Here is a 24,315-nt window from a genome sequence, read left to right on the forward strand (position 1 = left end):
TCTGCAATCAAATAATGTTTACACAAGGTACATCCCCTCCTGCAGTTCTGTTCCACCAGGTGGGATTTTGTATCATGTATGCATCAGGTGAAGGATAAAGCAGTAAGCAGTCCATTTTTTTTGACGACATGCATAGCTGCTAATCACAAGGACAAAGGCACTGGAGAAAGAAATAAGCATCTGAAATAGCCTCAGAATGTAATGTATCTTTGCTGACAGTACCTGCAGCTGCAGGGTATTGTCTCTGAAGATGTCTGTGTCTCTTTGTTGAACAAGTCATATGAGGAGGTACTTGGTGTTGGGGTACATTACTATGTCCTTTGAATCAACTCTAACCCGAACTTTAGGAACCGAACTTTTAGGAACAATGTTACTCAGTAGTTACAACTACTGTCTTGGGATGAGATCTTCTAGCTGCTATCTTCATTTTGGTAGTGATACTGGTGTTCCCTTATTACTTCTACTGTCATTATTAAATTAATAATATCTAATAAAGTTATTTGAATCCTTTGCATGCCTCTTCCTGTTTAGCTAAGTGAAGTTGGGATCATGTGATTTTGCAGACATCTAGGCACTGTCATAGCCTCAGTGGCATATATGATTTTGAAGAAGCATAGATGGGGAGAAATACTGCAGGTGATACCTAAAAATTCATATGAATGTCAGCTTTTTTGAAGTTCTCTAAAGTAAGGATGCAATAGGAAAAAATGTTTTTCCAGGTGCATTTTTTGAATTTGGGATTTTTTTCAGTTCATTTTTCATATGCCAATTTTATTTTCCAGCTTGATTCTATTTCCCCTGTTCTGTGCAAAAAGTTTGAAATTAAACTCCTACAAGAATACCCAGGGAAAAGTCAAATTCCGTACAATAAGTATCCTAAATATAATATATCTTTCCTCCAACTAAACTTTTACATTAAAATTTAGATAAAACCGTCTGTTACTTTATTGTACGAGAAGAAAAGAGAAGTGACTCTTACTTGAATTTCAGTAGTATGACATAGTGTGACATAGTGTGTAAGTTTTCACAAGACTGAGAAATACATGCATTTGGGAAATCTTTACCATATGGTTATAATCTTTATTTACACACTTTGCCAATGTGCCATCTTAATGCCCTTCTTGTGGCTTTAAATTAGCAGTTCACTGTTGGGGTAAAGTAATTGCAAAAATATATTATAGGAAACAGAACTCATTGTCTGGCTTTCAGATAATGACATTTTTATGCTGTGTCTTTGGAAACTTACGGTTCTGCAGACCCAGACCTGTCTGCAACTTTGCTCAAGTTGTGACATTCTGAGTGCTCAGTAACAATGAGTTCTGTCAGTGAAGGATCTGCCCTCAAGAATGAGAAGTCATGGGTTATGAAATAAGAAGTGTGTGAAATTCTTTTGCATGTGAAGCTTAGCCTTATTTTTAGTTACATGCCTGTAAAATGTTTGCATATTGTTCTCTCTCTTATAAATGCTTAATCTTGGATTTTAGTGACAAATTATGTGGGTTAACTATTTAAGATACAGTCCTACAATAGTTAGCTTTAGAGTCTTGAATATATTAATATTGCTAATCATGTTCTTGCTAGTAACTGTAATGGGAACATTAGCTGAAGAAATTGTGAGATTTCTTCATGAATTTGAAATCTAAGAAGTATTTCAGAATAGGCTAACATTTAGACACTGGATATTCAACATTAACAATGATTGTGCAATCATAGTGTTCATGATAAAAATATTTTGACTTGCTTGTTCATCAAATCAAATACCAGAAGATTCACTTTTGTGTTTAAAAATTGTCTTCTTCCAAGCTTGTGTCATTGTTTTTTTGAGTCAGATTTAAAACTGCTGTTTATTTATTCTTTTCAAAAGTTTCAAGATCCATGTTTCTCCTGGATTGATGTAGTGTTGTAAATTATTTGAGTGGTATCCTTAGTTTAATCTGAAGAATTATTTCTTCTTCTTTAAGTGGTTTTGCATATAGGATTGTAAGTGAAATCTTGGAAGTGAGATTCAGTATCTGTTAGAGAATAGTATCTACTGTGATCATTTGCATCATCTGGTAAAATAATCTGGAAGTATAAAAAAAAGTAGCCTCTCTAATGACTTGGAAGGGACCCTGGGCAAATACACTTGTTTCTTAGGTTTGTTGGTTTATTTATACTAAAATCATTCAGTGCCTGTGGTGTAGCATTTAAAGACTACTTCATGAAAACGTTCATTGTCCATTTCGAATGATATGTGTCTTTATGCTACTGTTGTGTTTGGGTAATCAGTCCCAATATGTTAGTACAGCTGTTGTTCCCCTTTCTTGAAATAATCCAGTAACAAATAAATGCTGTTTAGTCCACTGGATTCTCCCAAACCTTCTCATGAGGATGTAGCATTTCAGAAACTCCACTTGGTGTTCATTGCACTCTGAAAGCACTAAACCAGTTCCATCAGTGGCAAAGATGCAGTGCAAGTATTGTAGTGAATTGCATATTTAAATTATTTTAAATCCAAATAAAGTCTCAATAAAGAGCTTCAGATTTGACTCAGTGCTTTATATCCAAAAGACCATTGAGAGTAACAGATTACCTAGAAATGTATATATGATATGCAGCTTTATTAACGAGATTGTGGGTCTTGCCTGGATCACCTGAATCCAGTGTAACCCCAGGTGCAAAAGAGATGTAGTGTCCTATATACATTTTCTGAATTATCCTGTCGTGCTATGTTACCAAGGGAACAGTTCTTTTCAGATATTCACTGCTCTGTTTTATACTACTGAGAATCCAACATAACAAGTTCATTACAGCCATTACATTGAGAGTCTGTCTGTCACCTGGGTTGAATATGTAGCTGAAAACCTGATGACTGATGCCATGAAACTTGCTGTTTTCAAATTCTGTCGTGTTTCCAAGATCTCGGGACCCAGCTGGTTTGGAACCTACTTGGAACTCCAAAATAATATGAAACAGTTCGAGTATCTCATTATATGATAGCCACCAAATATCTTTCTTTTCATTCTTAATGGGTATTTGTCCATTCTTACTGCCTCTAACACTAAGGAAATACTTGACAAAATTTGTTGGACTACCTTTAATACATACCTCTTCCCGGTGTTTCAGATTTTCACAACAGCTTCTATTCTGTGACAGCCTTCTGTCCACCTTGTTTTTTATTCTGTATGATTAGGTATCAGTCATGCAAAGTGCTAATGCCAAAAAATACCTTTTTTGTATCATTTTCTGAATTCCATTGTGTCCTCTATACCTGCATTATAATCTGAATCATTTTCACATCCTGAGAAGCCCTACTTTGTTCTACAGACCAGTCCCTTTTTGTCTTTTCTTACTGCTGGTACTATGACTGTCACTGTCATCTTACCTGCCTGTTTGTCTGCTTCTTTCATGATTGTGTGTGAAACTTTCATCTATATTACTCTTATTTGTGCTTTTTCAAAGTACATTTGAAAATCTTTGCATATCCAGTTGTTTCTAAAACATTGAAGAAAAAATTTGATATGATGTTAAAGTGGATTAAAAAACTGGAAAATAATGTTGCCAATGCTTAGTAAAACACCATTTAGCTCTTTTTTTTTTTATATGTCATGCTGTCCAAGAAACATTCTGTTCATGATCGAGGAGGATCTGGATAGGCTGGACTGATGGGCTGAGGTCAACTATATGAAGTTCAACAAGTCCAAGTGCCGGGTCCTGCACCTGGGGCTCAATAACCCCAAGCAGAGCTACAGGCTGGGAGATAAGTGGTTGGAAAACTGCCTGGCAGAGAAGGACCTGGGAGTACTGGTGGATAGTTGGCTGAATATGAGCCAGCAGTGTGCTCAGGTGGCCAAGAAGGCCAACAGCATCCTGGCTTGCTTAAGAAGCAGTGTGGCCAGCAGGGCTAGGGAAGTGATTGTCCCCCTGTACTCGGCTCTGGTGAGGCCTCAGTGTTCAGTTTTGGGCCCCTCACTACAAGAAGGACATGGAGGTGCTCAAGCAAGTCCAGAGAAGGGCAATGAAGCTTGTGAGGGGTCTGGAGAACAAGTCCTACGAGGAGGGGCTGAGCAAGCTGAGGTTGTTCAGCCTGGAGAAAAGGAGGCTCAGGGGTGACCTTATGGCTCTCTATAGGTACAATAAAAGAGGCTGTAGTGAGGTGGGGGTTGGTCTGTTCTCCCATGTGCCTGGTGACAGGACGAGGGGGAATGGGCTTAAGTTGCTCCTGGGGAGGTTTAGGTTGGATGTTAGGAAGAACTTCTTTACCGAGAGGGTTGCCACGCATTGGAACAGGCTGCCCAGGGAAGTGGTGGAGTCACCATCCCTGGAAGTCTTTAAAAGACGTTTAGATGTAGAGCTTAGGGATATGGTTTAGTGGAGGACTTGTTAGTGTTAGGTCAGAGGTTGGACTCAGTGATCTTGAGGTTTCTTCTAACCTAGACAATTCTGTGATTCTGTGATAAGAGATAAGTAGGTCAAGGATGCAGGCCTTATTTTCTGTTTGTGAATGCCTAACATGCTGAGATACTTTCTTACTCAAATTCATACGTTTTCAATGAGATGTTAGTTATATTCATATAATATATAGAGTACCATCAGTCTATAGCCTTCATAACGTTTTGAAGCATCAGCATAATTTATTTTTTTTCCATTGTGTCAAGCTGTGAGTTTCTTGCAGGACTTTGTCGATTTTTTACATGAACACTAATAAAAATGAATTCTTTTGATATTAAGTATGTATTTAAATGAAAGAAAGATGAAAGTAACATTCCAATTCTGCTTGCAGAATCTTTGCCTGATACATCATTGTTTTTCTCAAGTTTGCACAAGCTTCTTATTCAGTATTAAAATATAAGCTATTTGAATGGGCTGGATTCATCAAGCAACTTCATCCCAATTCATATTATTGCTATCCCAATCAGCCTTGTGTTATTTCCACGTTTTGTTTGCCATGGTGTTATTAGCAGTCATTGAAAAAAAAAAAAAAAAAAAAACAGAAAACAAAACACATAGCTCAATTCTCTGATACCTGACTTTATAGAATTTTTTCTGTCCTTTCTTGATAAATGGTTCTTGCCTTTTCAGTCTTTCATTTTTTGGAAACTATTTCATATATTGTCCTTATACAACACAGTTCTGTTATTTTTTTGGAGATTCATTAAGCACGGATAAGTAGACTGTTTATACGATGTCTTTGTTAGGTTTTGAGTATTTTTTTTTCAGCTTCATAGCACTTGCTTGTTATTATGTATAGAGGAATCTTGAGAGAGAAACACTCTAATACAGCAGCTGAATTTCTGTTGGGTTTTCCCTACACTGAATAAGATAAAATCATTTCTATAATTAATTTATGGCCTTGTACAACCAACATTTCTCTTTCTAACTTTCTCTTTTTCTGCTGTTGTCAGTCATGAAATATCTGTAACAGTCTTGCAATGGATCCTTAATAATGTCAGACTTTTAATAGTGGTAAGAAATTGACTGAATTTTACTACTGCATACAAGTATGTTCAGAATTGTATTGTAAAAAAAAAAAAAAGCATATAAACTTTACTTTCCTATTATTTACTATTATACTATTGCTTCATGATTTGTACAAAATTTGCATCTCCAAAGAAATACCATTTTAAGTATTTTTTTTTCTAGATGGTCTTGAATTTACTAGGAGTAATATGAATTTCTGTGATACACTTCCTAAAGAAAATAGTAATACTGACTTTACTTATGTGTATGTAGCTTTTGATTGTTCTTTTGGTATATGGCAAAAGATTTCATCAACCTTCCTTCAGTGTAAATACAATTCTATGTAGAAAATATACTACATAGTTGCATCAGCTTAAAATGTGAATCTTAATGAGTTTAAGCTCTTACTAGTTCGGAGTAGCTGGAGCTATTATCTTAAAGTACCTGCCTTGTATTTAAGCACACATGACTCTGACTTACTATCACTCAGCCCCTTGTACAAACTGAAATGATCTCTCAAAGCTATTTATGACTCTACAAGTTATTTATTCTATAATGATTATCTTTGTTATGGAAAACAAAGCTCTAGCAAGAGCTACACTACTTATTCTCTAAGAAATAGTTTGTTTTTAAAGGTAATTTTTTAAAAAGTTGTAAAAGTCCAATTTTAATTTTAAAGGCAGACAATATTTTTAATAGGGATTTTCTGGTGAATGTTATATCTAGACCAGTAACTTTGTGCTGGCACAACTATTGTAGGACAATGATACTGAAATAGAAAACATGACTTCCCATATTTTGGACTATATTTTTTGTCTGAGTATGTACAGCAAGTTAAATTGCCCTTATATATACATATATATATATAATTGCTTTGATTTGGAGTGTTAAAAACAGGGATAATCTTCTTGCACAGGATCGAGGAGATGAATTCACTTACACTGGGAGTGGAGGTAGAGATCTTTCTGGCAATAAAAGGATTGGAGAACATTCATTTGATCAGACATTAACACACATGAATAGGTAAGTTTTTTGGATAAAATAGAAAAGTATTCCAAAAACAAAAAGCTGTGTTATAATTCTTTAATTTAAAATTAACATTTTGCAAAATTCATTTTCGCTTGTACATGCTACTTTTGTAAATGGTGGTTCCTCTTGCTGCAACGAGGCATTTTATGAAGCATTATGTTTTAGCCTTGTCAGTGGTTGAAATTGTCCTACAGTTTCCTTCAAGGGACTCTGGTCTAAGTTAGTGAGAAGTTTGTCAACGCTTTTGGGTGGAACTTTTCTATTCCAGGTGACTGTCTCAGGCTGATTTATTTTTTTCTAAGTTTCACATTAAATGGTTAATTAAGCTATGAAAGTTAGTGTTAAGAAAGAATGTTCCCCGATAGAAGAAATCCTTCATAGTTTGACAGTCCTTTCTTCCACGATAGCTCTGCATGAAAAACAATGAACTACAGTGTTGCTTTATTAAAAACACAGGCATCTGAAAAAGAACATTTATGTCCGAAAAGATTAGACATATACTTCCACTATTTTTGTGTGCTTTAAAAACACTGCTTGAACAGACTTCTCCATCCTTTTTTATTTCTAAGAACATAATGTCTGGTACGTAACTGACCACATAACAACTGTGGAGTGCAAAGATTGACTGAGACCTTTTGTTTGCTAGGCCTCCTTTTACGTCTGATGTACTGCTGTCAAGTAGAACGGAGAGAGATTCTTTCAGCTTTTTGGTGGTGTTTAAAGGAGAGAGAGGAAAAGCCTGGCTTGGATGCTGAGAAAAGGAGGAAGGGAGGGAGGAAGGGAGGGAGGAAGGGAGGGAGGAAAGGAGGGAGCAAGGGAGAAAGAGAGAGAGAGAGGGAGAACGTGATGTGAACAAGAACAAGGAGGGAAGATGGAAGGTTTAAGCAATAGATCAGCAAACATTTTCAGTGAATAGAGCAACATCCTTTTCAAAATAGAATTAAGAGCTGTGCTTCTTAGTGTCAGCATGTTTCTGCTTTTAGGAAATGATATATCCACAGGCAAATCTTGTCTTGTAGCTTTGCAGCAGTACACTCCATGCTATATTTACAGAGTATAGTAAGGTGCTGCTCTCCATTAATGATTTTGATAAAAGTTCTCAAGCACTTTGGTGCAGAAGATTGATATGACTCTATGTAGTAGGACCAGAATTGTTTTTGTGCTTGTCCAAATATTTCTCCTTTTATTTATCTATCTATCTATGATTTTTTTTTTTTTTGCAATATTCATTGTATCCCTGTCTCACACCATTCTTTACAATGTGGATTTTACATGTATATTTGTACCGTTACTGTTTATGAACCACATTATTTCTTCTGTTCTGAGATATGTGGTTTGATTTGAGTCTGATTCTGAAGGCTTTTCAATCCGTGGTTAAATCAGACGATGATAGCAGAGATACTATACTGTTTGTTGCAGCTGTTTGGTCTGGTAGGTGTGGACATTCTTACTACTTTTCTCTGGGTTTCTAGAAGAGAGTCTTCATATAGGATAAAAAGGTTTGCTTGTCTGTGAGTTATCTATTATTATTTAACTCCTACTCTGAGGCATTTTATGTATTACGGGAGAGACTTCAGTTACTTAGAGATTTTTGGACGGTTACTATGTACTTTTTCTGTATAACATTTTTTCTTGCATTCATTACTTCTGTGTATGCACTTAAAAAGTCTAAAAATCTTCTGTTAGTGGGGAGTGATAGAAAACATTTTCCTTTTGTTGTATTTTTTTAACCCCCTCAATACTATCAATACTACAAATATGTAATTCTATAATACTACAAAATGTAATTCGATATGGGCAGTAGACATGATGTAATAACATTAATTCTCAAAAATATGTTGTACAAAGCAATCTGTTTTATGAATGTTTTAAATCTGTCTTTAGGGCATTGGCACTTAACTGTGATGCCCCCTTGGATGATAAAAATGGAGCAGAGTCTAAGAATTGGAGAGCTGGTAAGCCAGTCAGAGTTGTACGTAGTTCAAAAGGACGGCGGATCAGCAAATATGCCCCAGAGGAAGGCAACAGATATGATGGCATTTACAAGGTACTTTGATTTCTACTGTGTACAACATAACATTTTTCTAAAGCTGTTTTAAAAAGTCTTGTGTGTGTTGCATTGTAAATTCTTTGTTATTGCTTAAAAGAAAGAATTCTTTTTTCTCCATGATAGCATTTTAGTCTTAGTTCATTCCACAAAGAACTGAAATGAAATTAGTCAGAGCAGTGATAATAGAACGTAGTCCAATAATAGGATATATAAAGTTGAACACGTAAGCTACTTACGTGTGCTTACTGAATGATATTCATCACTGGAAATCAACTAATTTCCTCACACCTTCCAACTGTGCTCTAGCTTTTGAACGTTTGATGACTTCTCAACATCTGAAATAAAGAACACTATATTTATATTAAAAAAAAAAACAAAACCACACAACTTTTACAGGTAATGGAAAGGCCACTTTATAACAACATGTGACTTAGCATTCTGATTTCTTCTTGAACAATTAAAGTATGACTCTATATATGTGTTTCACTTGTAATGACAGTAATTCTATATTTTTCTGTAGGTGGTGAAATATTGGCCAGAAATTGGAAAATGTGGATTTTTAGTTTGGCGCTATCTTCTGAGGAGAGATGACGTTGAGCCTGCACCTTGGACTTCAGAAGGAATGGAACGGTCAAAGAAACTGGGTCTGAGTGTACAGGTTCGAATCAAGGCTGGCAGAGCAGGAATTTTTTTATCAGTTCAAGTAAATGCAATCCAAAAATGGAAATCAGTTAAATTAAAGCCCCATTTTTCCTGTACTTCACTGGGGTAGGATCATATACAAAAAATAAAAATAAAAAAATTACCAGTAAACTGGAAAGATCTTTAAAAAACTGACAAAGCAGAAGGAATAGTAGGTGATGCTTTCTGTCTTAGCAGTGAATTACTTTGCATGTGTATATTAGAAAATTAAGAGTTTGAATCCAGTTTGAAAAATGTATCTGAGAAATCAAAAAAGTGTTCATTTTTATGTGCTTTTCTCTATGTGCGACTGAAGAGTTTGTACAGATAATGTGTTTCAGGCACAAAAGAAAACTGAGCCAGGAGGACTCAGGCATTGCAGAATCCATGAAAGATGGAAAGAATTAACACAGTATTTCTTTTCTCAGCAAGGCAATAGTTTATCATACTATATACCATCATCTTCAACTTTGCCTTTGCAGGAAACTTTGTGTAGTTGAAAGGGCATGGATTTGGATATCCGTTTCATTTTGACAGAACTCACTCTAGATTAGATCCTTTCACTTGGCTACAATTTCTCAAATATGGATAGTAATTTTAAACTTTTCTACATCATGTAGGGTTTTAAAAATTATTTTGTAATTATTCCAATATGTAGTCATAGGGTTTCAGAGTCTTGTAGAAATTAGTCTTGCTCATATTTGGAAATTCCTGTATTCTGGTGGGTTTTGTTTTAAATCTATGCTTTTTATTTTAGTATCCAGAAGGTTATTTGGAAGCCATGGCTAGTAAGGAGAAGAAAGATAAGGTTAAAAAGCAAACTGTGAAACAGGAGCCAACCAGCCAGAGTAATGGAAACCAGAAAAGGACAATTGACGATGGTATTTCTTTTTACTTTTTAGCATTCATCAGCAAAGTCTGTCTTGTTATGTTTAGTAAGCCAACAACATGAAAACTTCGCAGAAACAGGAAGCTATTTGGAGTACCAGTGTAAATCGTTAAGCACATGTTCTCTGATACAGTAGTAGCCTAGGGATCTTATGAATTTTTTTACTACACTTAGGGGTTTTTTATTTAAGCTCAGTAGAAAAATGAACAGTCTTCTGTGCATTCCAGAGTAATGCTGAGCTGAAATGAGTTGGAGTAGGGATTTGATTGCCGCATTTTTTGGGTGTAGTCCATGTAGTCCCTTCTAGAAACAGTTTTGCCTTCCCCTTATATTAGCTTAGACTAACACTCTGGTATTACTGTGTCTGATGGTCATAATCTTAAGCAGGTATAGAGGAACCTACAAATACACCTAAAGCCATGAGAATGGGAGATGGAGGGAAAGGAGAAGCTTTCCAATTGACCCAAGAACAGCAATGGCTGATTAGAGAAGATTGTATGAACCAGAAACTGTGGGATGAAGTACTTGCTTCTCTTAAGGAAGGACCAGTATGTTTGCTGCATGCTTAAATTTTTCACTTTCTTTATTTTACTTTCCTTTAAGTGTTAGGAGAAATCTTCAGTCTCTCTTAAAACATAATTTACTTGTACTTTTGCTGAATACATACTGTTTCTAGCATTACTTTTATTTGTAAAGCTTTGAATTAAAGAAAATAATCCTTTTTATAGCAATAGCAATCCCATAGCAAATCCTTTTAGGGTTTGCTGGTGATGACTACATTGACATTGACATAGTAGAGATCTTGTCTTACTCAAAAAGCATTAAAAGTGCTTGTATATTCCTTTTTGAAGGGAGCATGTTTTCTCTGAAATGAAAATATATTTTTTGTGCTTTACTGATGTGAGAAATCAGGCATGAAGAAAGATGGTTCTAGACACCACTTTTTGTTTTGACGGAAAATAATTTTATGGCAGAATATATAGCTTGCTTTCTTTGTTTAAGGAGACAAAAGTACGGTCATTTTCAAGCTTAGATACGGAATTTAATATTCTAATCCAAATCAAGAATATTCCGGTCTTTAGAGAAGGAACCTTCCGTAAGAGTGAAAATACTTTGCTCTCCCAAATGTCAAGAGAATAGCAAAAGTAGCTCAAGATTGAAGAAACTATAGATACTAATATAAAAAAAAAGTCCACAGAAGGTATATCTCCTGAAATTCTATATCCTTCAGTGATAAGTAGTCTTACCAATGTCAAGTTCATAGTTACTTTAGCTGTTTTGCAGAAGAAATCAAAACACTACGAATTTAAAGTAACTTTATAAAACCCTGTATCAACGAAAATGTTTTTCAGTGAAAAACAAACCATTGGCTGGAAAATTAATGTCTAAAATGAATATACATATCTATTTTATCTGAGAATTACCACTGGCTATTTATATTGCTTCTCTAACAGAAAAAACAAACAAACAAACAAACAAACAAAAAAAACATCTAAATATAGCTCCCTGTTCTTTCACTTCAATGGTTTTGCTATAATGCAAAGTAATGCTGTACCTTTGTGTATGAACCAACATTGGAAAGATACAAGCATTTGTCTTTGTTCAATCCAGTGTCTGCAATCATTAGAAAGAATTTCAGCCCAAAGTTGTACATAAGCAAGAGAGATATATGTTTCTGAAAAAGAGAAAACAATAATTTAAAAGCAGTTGAGTTACTGAAAAGTCATTTTTCTACAGGTTCCTAACCAACATTTTGGTAAGAGTTTCATTTGTTTGCTACTAAAGGAAATACTGTAGGAATGGGTAGCTGCTATGACAATGTAAAACTTTCTGGTTGAAAAAACTATATTCCCATTTTAACTAAATAAATTGTTAAAGATTTTTTAAGTTATTGCAAAGAACCATATTTTAGCTATACAGGTACCATTTTTCTATACTCAAATCTTTATGCTTGAGGTATTTGGAGATCTCTGATGTGTCAGAGATAAAGATGCTTGTATGTGTAAAACACCTGATACAAATGTATTATGAGATTCCTCAGAGGTACTCTGAGAAGATTTAAAAACCAGGGAAGTTGTTTTACAGACTGCAGAGAATTCGGAGGGAGGACAAAAGAGGCTGTTCAGCTAGCTGTAATCCATAGGCACAGGCAGAGGTGACATTCTGAGTAAGGGTAATGTGAAGCAGTTTTCTTCTCCCTTGGCACAGCAGCAGAGATCATTCTGCAGCATTTCAGAGACAAGCAAAATTCTAGCAACAGTTAAAAAACACTACTACTAAATGCTCTCACCTATGCTAAGAATCAGGTTTGAGGAACTCTCCAATACGTTTCATTTTCTTTATAATATTCATACTCAAGGAAATAATTTTTCAAACATTAGTTCTCTGGATTGTGGGAGAGCAGGGAAATTAAATGGTTATGGACCTGCTTCCTGATGAGTGCCACACTCTTGGATTTGGAGGATTTAAGAACTTTTGGAAGTTCATCAATCTTTATGTAAAAAGTGTCATTTACTAAAACTGCACCTTTCAATGAATAGTATTAGAGAAAACGTGGTTCAATCCTGATGAAATGAAGGAAGAGACTGTAAGTAGACGTGTAATAAATGTGATCAGAATATAGGCATAGATAATAGCATCGAGAGAAAATGCCTGGATCTTATCAATATTGTCTTATTGCTGGTTGGCTCTGGAAGGAAATGTAACGACCAAGTCTTGAAGAGTACACTAGAGGAGTTCCAGCATAAGCAATTTCTTTGCAAAGCAAAGCAACTGTCTAACCACTTTATAGATTGAGTTTGGCAACTTAAACCACTTTTGTAATATTTTTACATTTTGTTAAGCGAGTTTGGTAAAAGACTAGCTCATTACACAAGTGTCTCATCAGTTAATCTATGCATTTGACACTTTTTCAGAGGCCAACTGATTTTATCACCTTCTCGGCTTAGGTCTGAGTGTTGAATGTGAATTTCATACACAAGTTCATTAATAATTTACATGTATGTAGTAATTACAGAAGCTGGGCAATGTAGTTTTGTAAATAATAAATTTAGTTAAAATATAAATACTTTGCATATTTTTTGGTGTGCCTCTTAATAGTATGTCTTTTTTGTCCTTTGCCCTACACTAGAATTTTTTGAAGAAACTGGAACAATCCTTTATGTGTGTCTGCTGCCAGGAGCTGGTTTACCAGCCAGTGACAACAGAGTGCCTCCACAACGTCTGTAAAGTAAGAATAAATTCGGTCATGCTCTGGGCTGTTTTCTTGGCTCTGAGACAGCAGTCACTAGAGCCAAAATGTATTTTAGAAAGTTGATAATTATTGCCTAGCATTCTGAGCAATAACTTGCAATGAGTTTGCCTTCAGTGATTGCTGCGTAATCTTAATTTTACGTAATAAAGAGTGTAACTGTGCTTAGTATAAATCCTGATAGACATAATGAGTCAAGTTTATCATTGCTGTCATTCCATTATGTTCAGTGGAGTTATGTTAGGAAATTACTTGAGCCAAATGTTGGTATGGAAACAATAATTTAATTTTTCATAGTTAAGGGATAAAAACAGATCTTAAAAATGTGTAACACTTTAATGAAGAGTTGTTGAAACAGTAGAGGGTAAATACAAGAAAATTATTTGGGTTCATTACAAATTACCATATTACTCTAAATGTGTCTGTAAGGTTTAACTGAGTCTTGTCAGGTGAGGTGAATAGATGGATGCTGTTACTTAAACAATATACCTGTTAATTCACCTTCAGCTTGACATGAAGGTCTGGAGTACTGTTGCATTCTAACAGGGATGCTAGAAAGAAGCTGCAAATGTAGCTCTGCTTCACAGGAAGGCATTAATGGAAATCTCAGCAGTGATGTTTTTTAATTCCTCCCAGACTCAACGTTTCACATCCCAGTCCTGAGCAGAGTTCTTTTGTTAGGTCATTTTAGTCACATAGGCAAAAATATGCCCCACAGGGCTTGGTAATGACTTCTTTTTTTTTTTTTTTTTTTCTTTTTACTGGAAGTACAGAAAATTGTGTCTTTGGTTTATAGTAATTTCTTAGTTTTTGCTGGTTAAGCTGTCAGTATAAAATGAAGTTCTCACAATTTACTTCCCAATCTTTTTTATGTCCTAGAGTTGTTTACAGCGTTCCTTCAGAGCTGAGGTCTTCACTTGCCCTGCCTGCCGCTATGACCTGGGGAAGGGCTACACCATGGTTCCCAACAAGATACTGCAGACCCTATTGGACCAGTTCTTCCCTGGTTACAGCAAAGGACGATGATGTGCTCAGATCCTTCCGAACTTCTCCCAGTGACTTTATAGACAGTAAAGGAGAATAAACATGGGGAATTCAACAGTGGACCAGCCAGCTTGATGGGACTCAATATATTGTCACATTTTGAAGCAGCTAACCCTCTTCCCCTCATAGCCATCTTTTTGGTGTAGTGAGAACTCTTAATTCTCAGCTGTCTTTTAACATCAAGGGTAGTTTTGGCCAGTTAACAAATAGTTTTTAAAGAAAAAAAAAGAAGAAGCCTCAGCTCTTACTGGCCTAGCTGATGCTTAATTTATGATTTGTTTTTTTGTAACTACCTCAGGACAGAGGAGGATAAATTATGGGGATGATAAAAAGTTAGTGAAGTTTTAGCTACACACTGCCTCCTGAATATTAGTTGTGCCTGGTCCATGTGGTTTGATTTACATAAAAAAAAATAAAATTAAAAAAAAAAAAAAGAAGCCAACTACAAAACAAAAATCCACAAAAAAAAAACAAACAGCAAAAACCAGAAACAGCACTTAAGCCAGCTGGATTAAAGAACAGCAAATTCTGTGGTGTGCATAATCCTTTTTTGTCTTTTTCTTCCATTATGCTGTATTTTTTTTTTCAAGAACAGGCTGATTTTTAGTCTATTTTTGTGAGCTTCATTGTGCTTTTCTTGTATCTTATGCAAGTTGACTACTAATGACTAATGAGAACAATATGAATGCATTGTTGCTGCATTAGTGTAAAGTGATCTGTGTTTTTTGCACTTAAAGAGGGTATTCAAGACACTCTAGTTGTGTAAAAAATATTTCATATTAAAAACTGCCACTTCTGTATTAGTTAAACTGTATGCTTTTAGTAGGTCTTGTATCAGTGGCAATACATCTACACAGCATTGAAGGCAGTGCTAGCTTGGAGAGGGTTCAAATCGCTTCATATTGTGATCTGAAATTTTATATACAATATATCCCCCCCAAATATACCTTATTAAATATTTTATGATTCAGAAAAGTTGCTAATTTTGGTTTTTACTATTATCCACTTACTTAAATCATAATATTTTTTTGAGATTTATTTTTTCTGGATTACTATGTACTTTCCTTAGGTGGGCTTCTTTTTCCTTAAAACACAAGGCTTTATATTCCTTTCATTTATCAATGCAACAATTGTTAAATTAAGAAGAAAAACAACCACAACCCAACATCTGTATTTATGGGCTCACACATACTCTACAGCAATGGCTGTTGTGTTGCTACTCTGGTCTCTGCTGAGCTTTTGAAGGAAGCATGTTAGTTGGATTTCAGTCCATGTCCCAGAGCTGGAGCAAGCCCTCCCTGCAGGGCTGGCAGCGGAGCCGGGAGCTGCTCAGCACTCAGGTCGTGCACAATGAACTGGTCATTCAGAGGCACGTGGTATTCGTCTTCTCCATGGCCAAATGTTAGCTCAGTGGCTTATTCATTTCTTTCTAAGTAACTTCTCTCTCTCCTCACCTACCCTGCTGGTCTCCTTAGGATTTCAGTAGCATCCAACATACGTAAAGTTGGTAGTGTCCCTGGTAATGTATCAAAAACCAAACCAAATCGAACCAAACAGGTGTTGCTGAACAGTTGTGAAAGAATTAGCTCTGGCTTTTTCTGTGCTTATTTAAATGAGGATTCAGCCTTTGTTCAGTAGGTGGATTAGTATTAATAGTAAGCATGCAATTTAAAAGAGCTGTAGACAGTCTTACATCCTGTTGAATATCTGTTTTACATAATGGTAGTGCATTTTATTTTATTAACAGATGTCATTTTACCTCTGTAAGGCTCATTTGCATTTTTTTCAATAAGCAAAGATGCCCTCTTTTCCATTCAATCATTTTTTTTACCAATTGGTCACTTGGATCTATAGTAGCTCTGCACCATTTTGAGAGGGAAAGCTCTCAAAACTGTGCATAGGAAAGTACATTTTTTAAATTCATGTCCCAGCCTTACATGAGTGTTGGTGGAATTTTTAGTATTTATTTTGTGAATGGCTCTGATTTATGTTTACAAGACCACTCTTATAAGCTTATTTTAATGCAGAACTCTTAGTAAATCTTGTCTATTAGGAAATGTGGTTATTTCTGATTTATATGACTGCACTGTGATTGAGTTTATTGTTAATCTACCATTAGCCACAAATTTGTTGGTTTAAGGTCAACAGTGGAAAGTATGCCACTTAATACAAGTATGTACTTCTTTAAAAAATTCACTCTAAATTAAACGTTGCAGTTACAGACACAATCAGGCAGCTTAACGGTGCCTTTACCACACATTAAAGTAGCTTGAGAAGACTTTGTGGAGATAGTTTGACAACCCAGAAAGCCTTTCCTAATAACACAAGCAAAGTTTAGTGATGTTTCCCTCCTCCTTCCACCCCCCTTTTTAGCCCCCACAGTGCTGTTATCAGTAGCTATGGAAGAATGCCCTTTTCAGTAGTAGATTCTACATTAGAAAGTTCTAATATTCTCCACTGTGTATTTAGACATTTTGAGAGCCAGGTGCACCTTTTCAAATCAAAACTGATACCTGGCCCAGCCTTTCTTTAATGAAAGCCTTTCCTATTCCCAGTCATCTGCAGTTTTTCTGTTTAACTAATCCCCCCATGGAAGTCATAAGGTAGGTAATGTGTAAGTTGCAACTCCCAAATTCCTAAAGGGAATTCCCAAAAGTACGGTACTTATATGCAGCGCTGTAAACACTAGGCTCATCTGTGCCACTTCAGAGAAAGCTTCTGGGCATGACTGTGCACGTACCTCTCGAAGAAGAGGTTAAGTAGTTACTGCTGTTAAGCACAAAACCATGCAGCCCTATTTCTGAGTATTCACCAAATCTTCCTGATTCACCAAATCCTGCTTCAGGTGGCCAAGGGCACCTGTCACTACAGAGGAGCTCACGTGCATTAAACACAATTGTACCTGCAAAGACCACACTCCTTTCCGGTATGCTCTTCTGCTGTCACATTTACAGTCTGTCTGTGTAACTGGACAGGTAGGTTAATATAAATATGGCTGGGAACAGATTGGAAGATGACCACGTTTAAGGTTTGCATTCTGACTACCTTGTAATTGAGCATGGTATTACATGTAGCAGTAGCTACAAGTAGCTACATGTAACTTGCTCCATGCCTTCTTTGGAATAAGATAGGATCAGAGGGAACTTCAAGGAAAAATTGAGGTGATACAGAAAAAAAGTAAGTTTTTTACTGCTCAGTAAAACTAACCATGAAAAATCACAGATTTATCTCAATGTTAATCTCTGCCAGTATTTTGTTTCAGATAGAATCAGTTTCCATTGTGGCAACTCTGACAAATAAAAACTTAATTTTCAGGAGCATCAGTTCTATACTGCTGTGTTGAACAGAACTCTGTAAAAAGTCAAAATCCAAAAAATGATGACACTTAAAATTCTGACCAATTTTATTAGAATACTAACATTGGTAGGTAAAAAAACAGTAATGAAATATTAACATTAGCAATGTTACTGGTAATACGTGAAGTAAATTAAACAATCTACTTCATCAGTTTTTACAAACTATAAACAATTACTATTGCAGTTAATATTTAATTGTATTGCCTTATGCATCTGCTTTTTTTCTAACTTTTTTAAACAATATTTTCTATGCCACATCACAAATTGAAAGTTAATTGTTAAAACTTTAGCACAAAACAGACAAAATGCTTAATCAAGGCAACTTTAACATCAGCTGCTGTGGAACACACACATTGTTTACACCTAATGTACTGATTGTATTTACATTTTAACTGAGCAGTGATTCAATTAACAAACACAATGATTACCCAAAATATACACAGTATATAAATTCCCTATCAGGTCTGGGAGGAGAAGGCCATCCTGATGGACTCAGAAACTCAGGCAGCTGGAGGCAGTGTTACGAAGACGCTCTCTTCTGTTCAGAGAAGGGAGATTCGTAGGCTTCCATTGGTGGGCAGGTACAAACCAGGTGTTGATCTCCGTATATGTCATCGATGCGAGCAATTGTGGGCCAAAACTTGCTCTCAGGTTTCACAAACGGCTAAGTGCAGAACAAGAAGTTGAAAAAAATATTTTAATCTTTATGCCAAGCAAATGTGTATAAATGTAGTAGACACTAGAAGTTTTAAAAATGATAAATGTTGGAAAAGTGAATTTTAAGTGAAATAATAACTCCAATTTATTTTCAAACCCTTAAAGTTAACATGTATGTATAATAAAGATAGCAGTCAAAAGGCTATTTCCATTTTCAGAAAAGTGCATGCATGTCCTCTAACACACGCTTGCAAAGAAGCAGTTATCCAGTTATCATGAAATAAATGAACACTATGATGCTTTGAATAATTGGTTAACAGATTAAAAAAAAAAAAACACACAGAAAAGTGATGGAGACTAACAAGACCCATGTTGTTCAATATAGTTCTAATATATGTGAAAAATAAAGTTAATTAAAATAAAGCAAGCTAGCAACTTCACAATTACAGTTATATAATTTTTCTTTGAAACAGTTCATTAGCAATAAAGCAGGTGCAATTCACTTCCAGGTGAGAGGAGTTGTATGTGTTTGTTACATGTGCTTAGTTAGCTGTTTATAAGGTTATGGAAGCAATTTTATGCAATGCTCTGAGGAAATCTGATATGTCCAGCTCCAGTCTGGCCTTTATTTGTAGCTGGCTCACATTTATGTTGCTTGCCCCATGCTGAGCTTGCAGCTTGTCAAGCTCTCATCTAAGTTCTTTGTAGCAGAGCGTTGAACATCATGATGTGGGATTGTTTTGGGAGTGTCTGGTGCAGAATGTCCAGGCTGAAGTGACTAGAGTTCTAACTCACTTCTCAGTAAGAACATCCAAAATTTCTAAATCTCAGCATTTAAATGTAAGTTCAAACTTCATTAGAGATTTTTTTTTTAAAGTTATTTTCCTTGTCTTGCAAATAAAACTAATAGAACTGCTGTAGAGCTCACACACAAAAACAGAGTAACAGTTGAAAAGAAAAGTCTATAGTTTTTATTCTTACCAAATTAGGTCTTCTACAATGGATCAGAAAACCGCAGAGCGGAAAGCAAATTAATGTATGACCACATCACTAGTATTCCATCATTTACTCACCAGTGGGAATGCTGCCACTTCTCTGGAATAAGGACGATCCCACTTTGAAGAAGTGACACAGTTTAGAGTATGTGGTGACATCTACAAGCAGAAAGACATGTTTAAGACATGAAGTTGCTGGATTCAATTGAACAAATCAGTATGAAGCCTTCAAATTCACATAACTACTTAGTCACATTACTGTCTAGAGTTTCTCCTCACAATGTATCTCGGAAAAAAAAAAAAAAAAAAAAAAAAAAAAAGATTTAAAACAGGAAGCAAGTCAGTAGCTGGATATTTTCACCCAAAGTTTGCATATGTTTCTAGCTTTTCACTAAATCCTCTCAGTACATGAAAATTTAGTGCAGATTTACAACAGCTGAACAGAACTTGAGCCTAAAGCTGTTATATACCACTGTTGCTAAAATAATTCATCCACTCTTTATTTTACTGTTAGTTATAAGGTAATTTCACTTCCCTTCTTATGCCTGATAAATAAGCACCTCTTCCTCATTACTTTGACATGGCCCCCGAAATTATAGACGATATACTTCCTTAATAACATCCTCTGCTGTGTCAGCAAAGTTTGGGTTTCTTACTGGGGAAAATCAAAATTCAAATTCAGAGAACTGCTAAGTTTTCTAAGTCAAATTTTGAGGTATTCATCTGCCCCCACCAAACTATGCTTAAGGTTTATTCCATTCAGCCTCATGATGCTCAATCCAGTTTGCACACTGGTTAATGTTGTATTTAGTTGTATGCGATTATTTTCTGCAGTACTGAAAGACCAGGAAATGGGCTGAAATGGGTTCAAGTAAGCATCCAAGGTTAAGCTGATGATACTAATGCTTTCTTTATCGTCTTACCTTTAATGGGTTAATCTGAGGGTCCATCCTGCCCTCCTCTATTTCAGCAATTTCCTGTCGAATACTGATCATTGCATCACAAAACCTGTCCAGCTCTGCCTTGTCTTCAGACTCTGTTGGTTCAATCATAAGTGTGCCTGCAACTGGCCAGGACATGGTTGGAGCATGAAAACCTGAACAAGAAGAAATCAGTCACTGACATTATGAATTAACATATGCATTAACTAGCAAGTGATTCACACACTTAGCCCTTTCTATAATCTTTATGGCAGTGAACATGTGAATTGGTAGTGTACTCACTATAAAGGTAAGTCAGATATTTTAGTCCCAGACTCACAGAATGATTGGAAATGGAAGGGACCTCTGAAGATCACCTAGTCCAGCCCCCCGCCAAGCGGGATCACCTACAGCACACTGCACAGGAGGGCATCCAGGCAGGCCTTGAGTGTCTCCAGAGAAGGAGACTCCACAGACTCCACAACCTCTCTGGGCAACCTGTACCATTGCTCTGTCACCCTCACAGTAAAGAGTATTTTCCTCAAAGTATCAAGTATTTTAATTTTTATACATCAAAGGATAATTTATGTTATTTACAATGTAGTTTAAAGTTACACACCAATAATGAAATGCTCTTAAAATCTGTGCTTTTTATTGTGTTAGTTTTCAGCCATTAAGTATATTACTTCTGTCGAGGGTTATTTCCATTCCCTGCTGCTTAATTCAGTAGAAGTGTTTTGTCCCTTTACCTTTTTATGACAGGCTGAATACCAAAGTGAGATTAGTATAGATTTATGCTCAGGGAAGCAAGGAAAAAAAAAATGTGGTGGTCTCTCATTACTCCTTTAGTGCACTACTACTAAATGCAGCCTTATGTTTAGGCTGCAGATCAAGTTCTCCAGAGCAAGTGTACAAAAGGCAACGTTGGAGCATCCAGTCCAAGGAAACACTCCTTCCTAAATTGTGCTGGGATAAAAGTGTTTAAATCCTATTATTCTACTTCAAAAGCACTGGTGTTTCCATGATATTTAATGCTGGAACCTTATTGAGCTCTTGGCTCCAATCCATTAGGCCCAATGTCTCAGAGTCATGTAATTGCACATTTGGAGGGCAGTTTACAAAGGTGGGGAAGTAGCAGCAGGCTCTTAAGTAGCTGCTACAACTCAGTGGATGCTAGTGCTCTCTAAGCTGCCTCTCATCATATGAGGATGCCCTGAGATGATTCTGGCAGATACACCATCCATACACCATCCATAAGCACAGAACCAGAACGTTTGGAACAGATATTGCAAGTTCTCACTTAAGCTGCTGTTATTTAAAAATCTATATTTGACTCACCATAATCCTGAAGTCGCTTAGCAAGATCCACAGCTTCAATGTTTGCTGTTTTTTTGAAAGGTCTTGTATCCAAAATGAATTCATGGGCTACATAACCTGTAAACACAAAAGCATACACCATGTTTACTTGCTTGGAGAATAACCAAGCATACCTACCAAGCAGTATATTTTTAGTGGTTTTGTGGAGAATATGAAAGAGACAAATTATAAAATATCCACTTTGGCAAAAACTCAAATCAGAGAAATTAGCAGGTAAGGACTACACAACCTGGTATTTGAACACTGGCCCCGTAAGTCCCATACAATCTTCAGAAGCCTATTTTGCAAGATCTAGGGAAAGGTAGCCAAAAGTAGCTCCTATAATTTGTAAGTACTCTGAAAAATAAGTGGATTTGTCGGTGGTCCAACACCATTTGGGTCATAGGATTTCTCAAATTAGCTGTGTACAAGATAAGTTTCACATTATGTAAGAGAAAAGCCCATATTATTGTTATAGAGAGACTAAATGCTGAAATCCATGACCCTGAAGAACATTGTTCCCTGTGGGACAGGAGAATTGTAGCAGGAAACCAGGATCTAGTTGGAGGTACTTCACATTGGCAAGAGGTTCTCACCTTCCTCACAAAGGAGAACGAGGAATAGAAATGAGGAAAGAATTTATTATTTTTTTTTCCTTAGAAGATGTGTGCAATGGAAAACATACATCCAAAAATTGCCTTGGGTTCTTGCATTGTTATATGGAACTTGGAGAGATTATGGGAGATTTGGAGGCCTAATATTGTTGCTTCTGCCTATTCTACTGTTTCATTAATTTGCTATTAGACTTCAAGGAGAACAATTTGATGTCAAAGTTTATTCCACCTTCTGTCATCATTTCATCTAATTACAAATAGGCATTTTTATTCTGCTTCCAGTTCTCTCAGTTTCAATGTGGTAGCTCCACAGAAGCTGTGTGGCAGGTTATTTCCCTCCTCGTGAACTGCATCAGGTAAAGTCTGAGATACAGCTGCCACACAGCATTAGATAAGAACCATACTGCAAGCCAACTTTTACATAAAAGATCATGAAAAAAGGCAACTTCAGGGCAGAAATCAAGTGTTTCAATACTTGCCTCTTACTCCTCTGAAAAGGATTTTGTAGTGCTTCTCCAGCCTCTTTGCCATGTAGTTTGCATTTAATATAGCAACCTCAGAAGCATGTTTAAGACCCTTTGCTCCCATTGTCTGAAAGAAGAATAACATGAAGAAGTAGGTCTAAAAACATTCCCAAGCAACCTAAATGTGTTCTTGTACTGGCAAACATGATACACAACAGCACATCAATGCATCTGGCTCGCTTATGGCAGTACACTGCTGTTGTATGTTTCCACACCACACTCACAGAAAAGCACTGGGTGTCACTTCTGAGAAATAGTGGTATACATGGCTTGTTGACTAATAGCATTTGCTGAAAGTAAACAAGCAAACAACACAAACCTCTCCTCAAACTGAGCAGCTCTGAAATGAACAGAAAAAGAGAGCAGAACTCACGAATTTCATCAATGGGTTTCTAACTGCATGCTGCCTGCCACCATCCTTATCCCCAGGGAAAGAGTGCCCAGAGAGCCAACTGAAAGCTGTTTGTGGTGTGTGAACAGCCTGTCCCAGCAGCCCAAACTCTGCTTGCTGCTGTCATGTCACAGATCACACTGTGCATTGACAAAGATCAGAGCCAAACGAACACAGATGCAAGCTTATTTCTCTGTTAAGGCACTGCAAGAGGAAAGTACTGGAAATGAGCTGTGTTTGGCTTTCTTAATACTGCATTTTGAACTTATGCCAAACCAGCCTTCATGGTAGTCTCTTTAGATGGGACAGTTGGAAAAATAGTAATCACCAGCTTTTAAGCATGAGAAATTTAATATCAGAGACAGTGGAGGGGCAAGCCTGATTTCAGCTTTCTTGTATGCTCAGAGTCTATTTGTCTCAGGAATTATTACCAAGAGAAAGAATTATTAAGCAGGTTGCATGGATATAACACTATTGCCAATCCTTGTCACATTAGTAATTGCAACAGATGGCAATAGGCAGTTCTACTGGAAACAAGGATATTCCAAGGATTTAAATAACCTGTGACCATGCAGTCTGTGCAAACAGCTTATAAGAATTGTTCTTAAACCTGTGTATATGATTCTAGTGATGGTGGTCCTCAGGCTTGCTGAAACACAAACAGACGTTCAGGTGATACTCCTTAAAACAAGTCTACACACCTTGATATACACCCAGGAAATAGGCAATATAGCACTGGAACCCCAAGGTGCAGCGCTGACAGTACCCAAAGGACATGCATCCTTATCAGTCTGAATCTTGATGACAGGATGGGTAGGCAAGTAGGGAGCCAGATGTTTCTTCCTAAAACAAACACACTGATGTTAGAACTTAACTGTGTGTTACCACTCCTGCACGTTTTCAGTAGTAGCTTCTCTTCACCTTCCTCCTAAACAGAGTCCACCAGACTTCAGTCTACCACTTCGTCAACAGAAAGTATAGCAGTATAACTGGTAACAACAGTTTGCAAAATGAGTGTGATCTTCTACCTCAGGATACTCATGCGCCTGTCCAAAACAAGATGATTTGTTGAAGGACTAAGAATAAATATATATATATATATATATATATATATTTAAGA

The 24,315-nt window shown here is 36.4% G+C and overlaps 2 protein-coding genes across 4 annotated transcripts in view; one reads left to right on the forward strand and one right to left on the reverse strand.

The window, feature by feature from the left end:
- UHRF2 (ubiquitin like with PHD and ring finger domains 2) overlaps nucleotides 1-16,144 on the forward strand; it is an 85,601-nt gene extending 69,457 nt beyond the window's left edge. The window contains exons 10-16 of one of the 3 annotated variants that reach the window (XM_032206174.1): nucleotides 6,356-6,462; nucleotides 8,353-8,515; nucleotides 9,039-9,176; nucleotides 9,957-10,080; nucleotides 10,473-10,636; nucleotides 13,219-13,317; nucleotides 14,218-16,144. In XM_032206174.1, the coding sequence (XP_032062065.1) occupies nucleotides 6,356-6,462; nucleotides 8,353-8,515; nucleotides 9,039-9,176; nucleotides 9,957-10,080; nucleotides 10,473-10,636; nucleotides 13,219-13,317; nucleotides 14,218-14,364 (942 nt within the window). In that variant the 3' untranslated portion in view covers nucleotides 14,365-16,144. The remainder of the gene's footprint in view (nucleotides 1-6,355; nucleotides 6,463-8,352; nucleotides 8,516-9,038; nucleotides 9,177-9,956; nucleotides 10,081-10,472; nucleotides 10,637-13,218; nucleotides 13,318-14,217) is intronic. The other 2 variants (XM_032206175.1, XM_032206176.1) reach the window with 2 other exon arrangements.
- A 1,617-nt stretch (nucleotides 16,145-17,761) lies between these two features.
- Nucleotides 17,762-24,315, reverse strand: part of GLDC (glycine decarboxylase) — a 41,117-nt gene continuing 34,563 nt past the window's right edge. The window contains exons 20-25 of the mRNA XM_032206173.1: nucleotides 23,897-24,038; nucleotides 22,760-22,871; nucleotides 21,649-21,744; nucleotides 20,314-20,486; nucleotides 19,469-19,549; nucleotides 17,762-18,402 (exon numbers count right to left, since the gene is read on the reverse strand). Coding sequence (XP_032062064.1) covers nucleotides 18,259-18,402; nucleotides 19,469-19,549; nucleotides 20,314-20,486; nucleotides 21,649-21,744; nucleotides 22,760-22,871; nucleotides 23,897-24,038 — 748 coding nt within the window. The 3' untranslated portion in view covers nucleotides 17,762-18,258. The remainder of the gene's footprint in view (nucleotides 18,403-19,468; nucleotides 19,550-20,313; nucleotides 20,487-21,648; nucleotides 21,745-22,759; nucleotides 22,872-23,896; nucleotides 24,039-24,315) is intronic.

The sequence above is a fragment of the Aythya fuligula genome, chromosome Z, assembly GCF_009819795.1.
Source record: "Aythya fuligula isolate bAytFul2 chromosome Z, bAytFul2.pri, whole genome shotgun sequence".
NCBI classification, from domain to species: Eukaryota; Metazoa; Chordata; class Aves; order Anseriformes; family Anatidae; genus Aythya; species Aythya fuligula.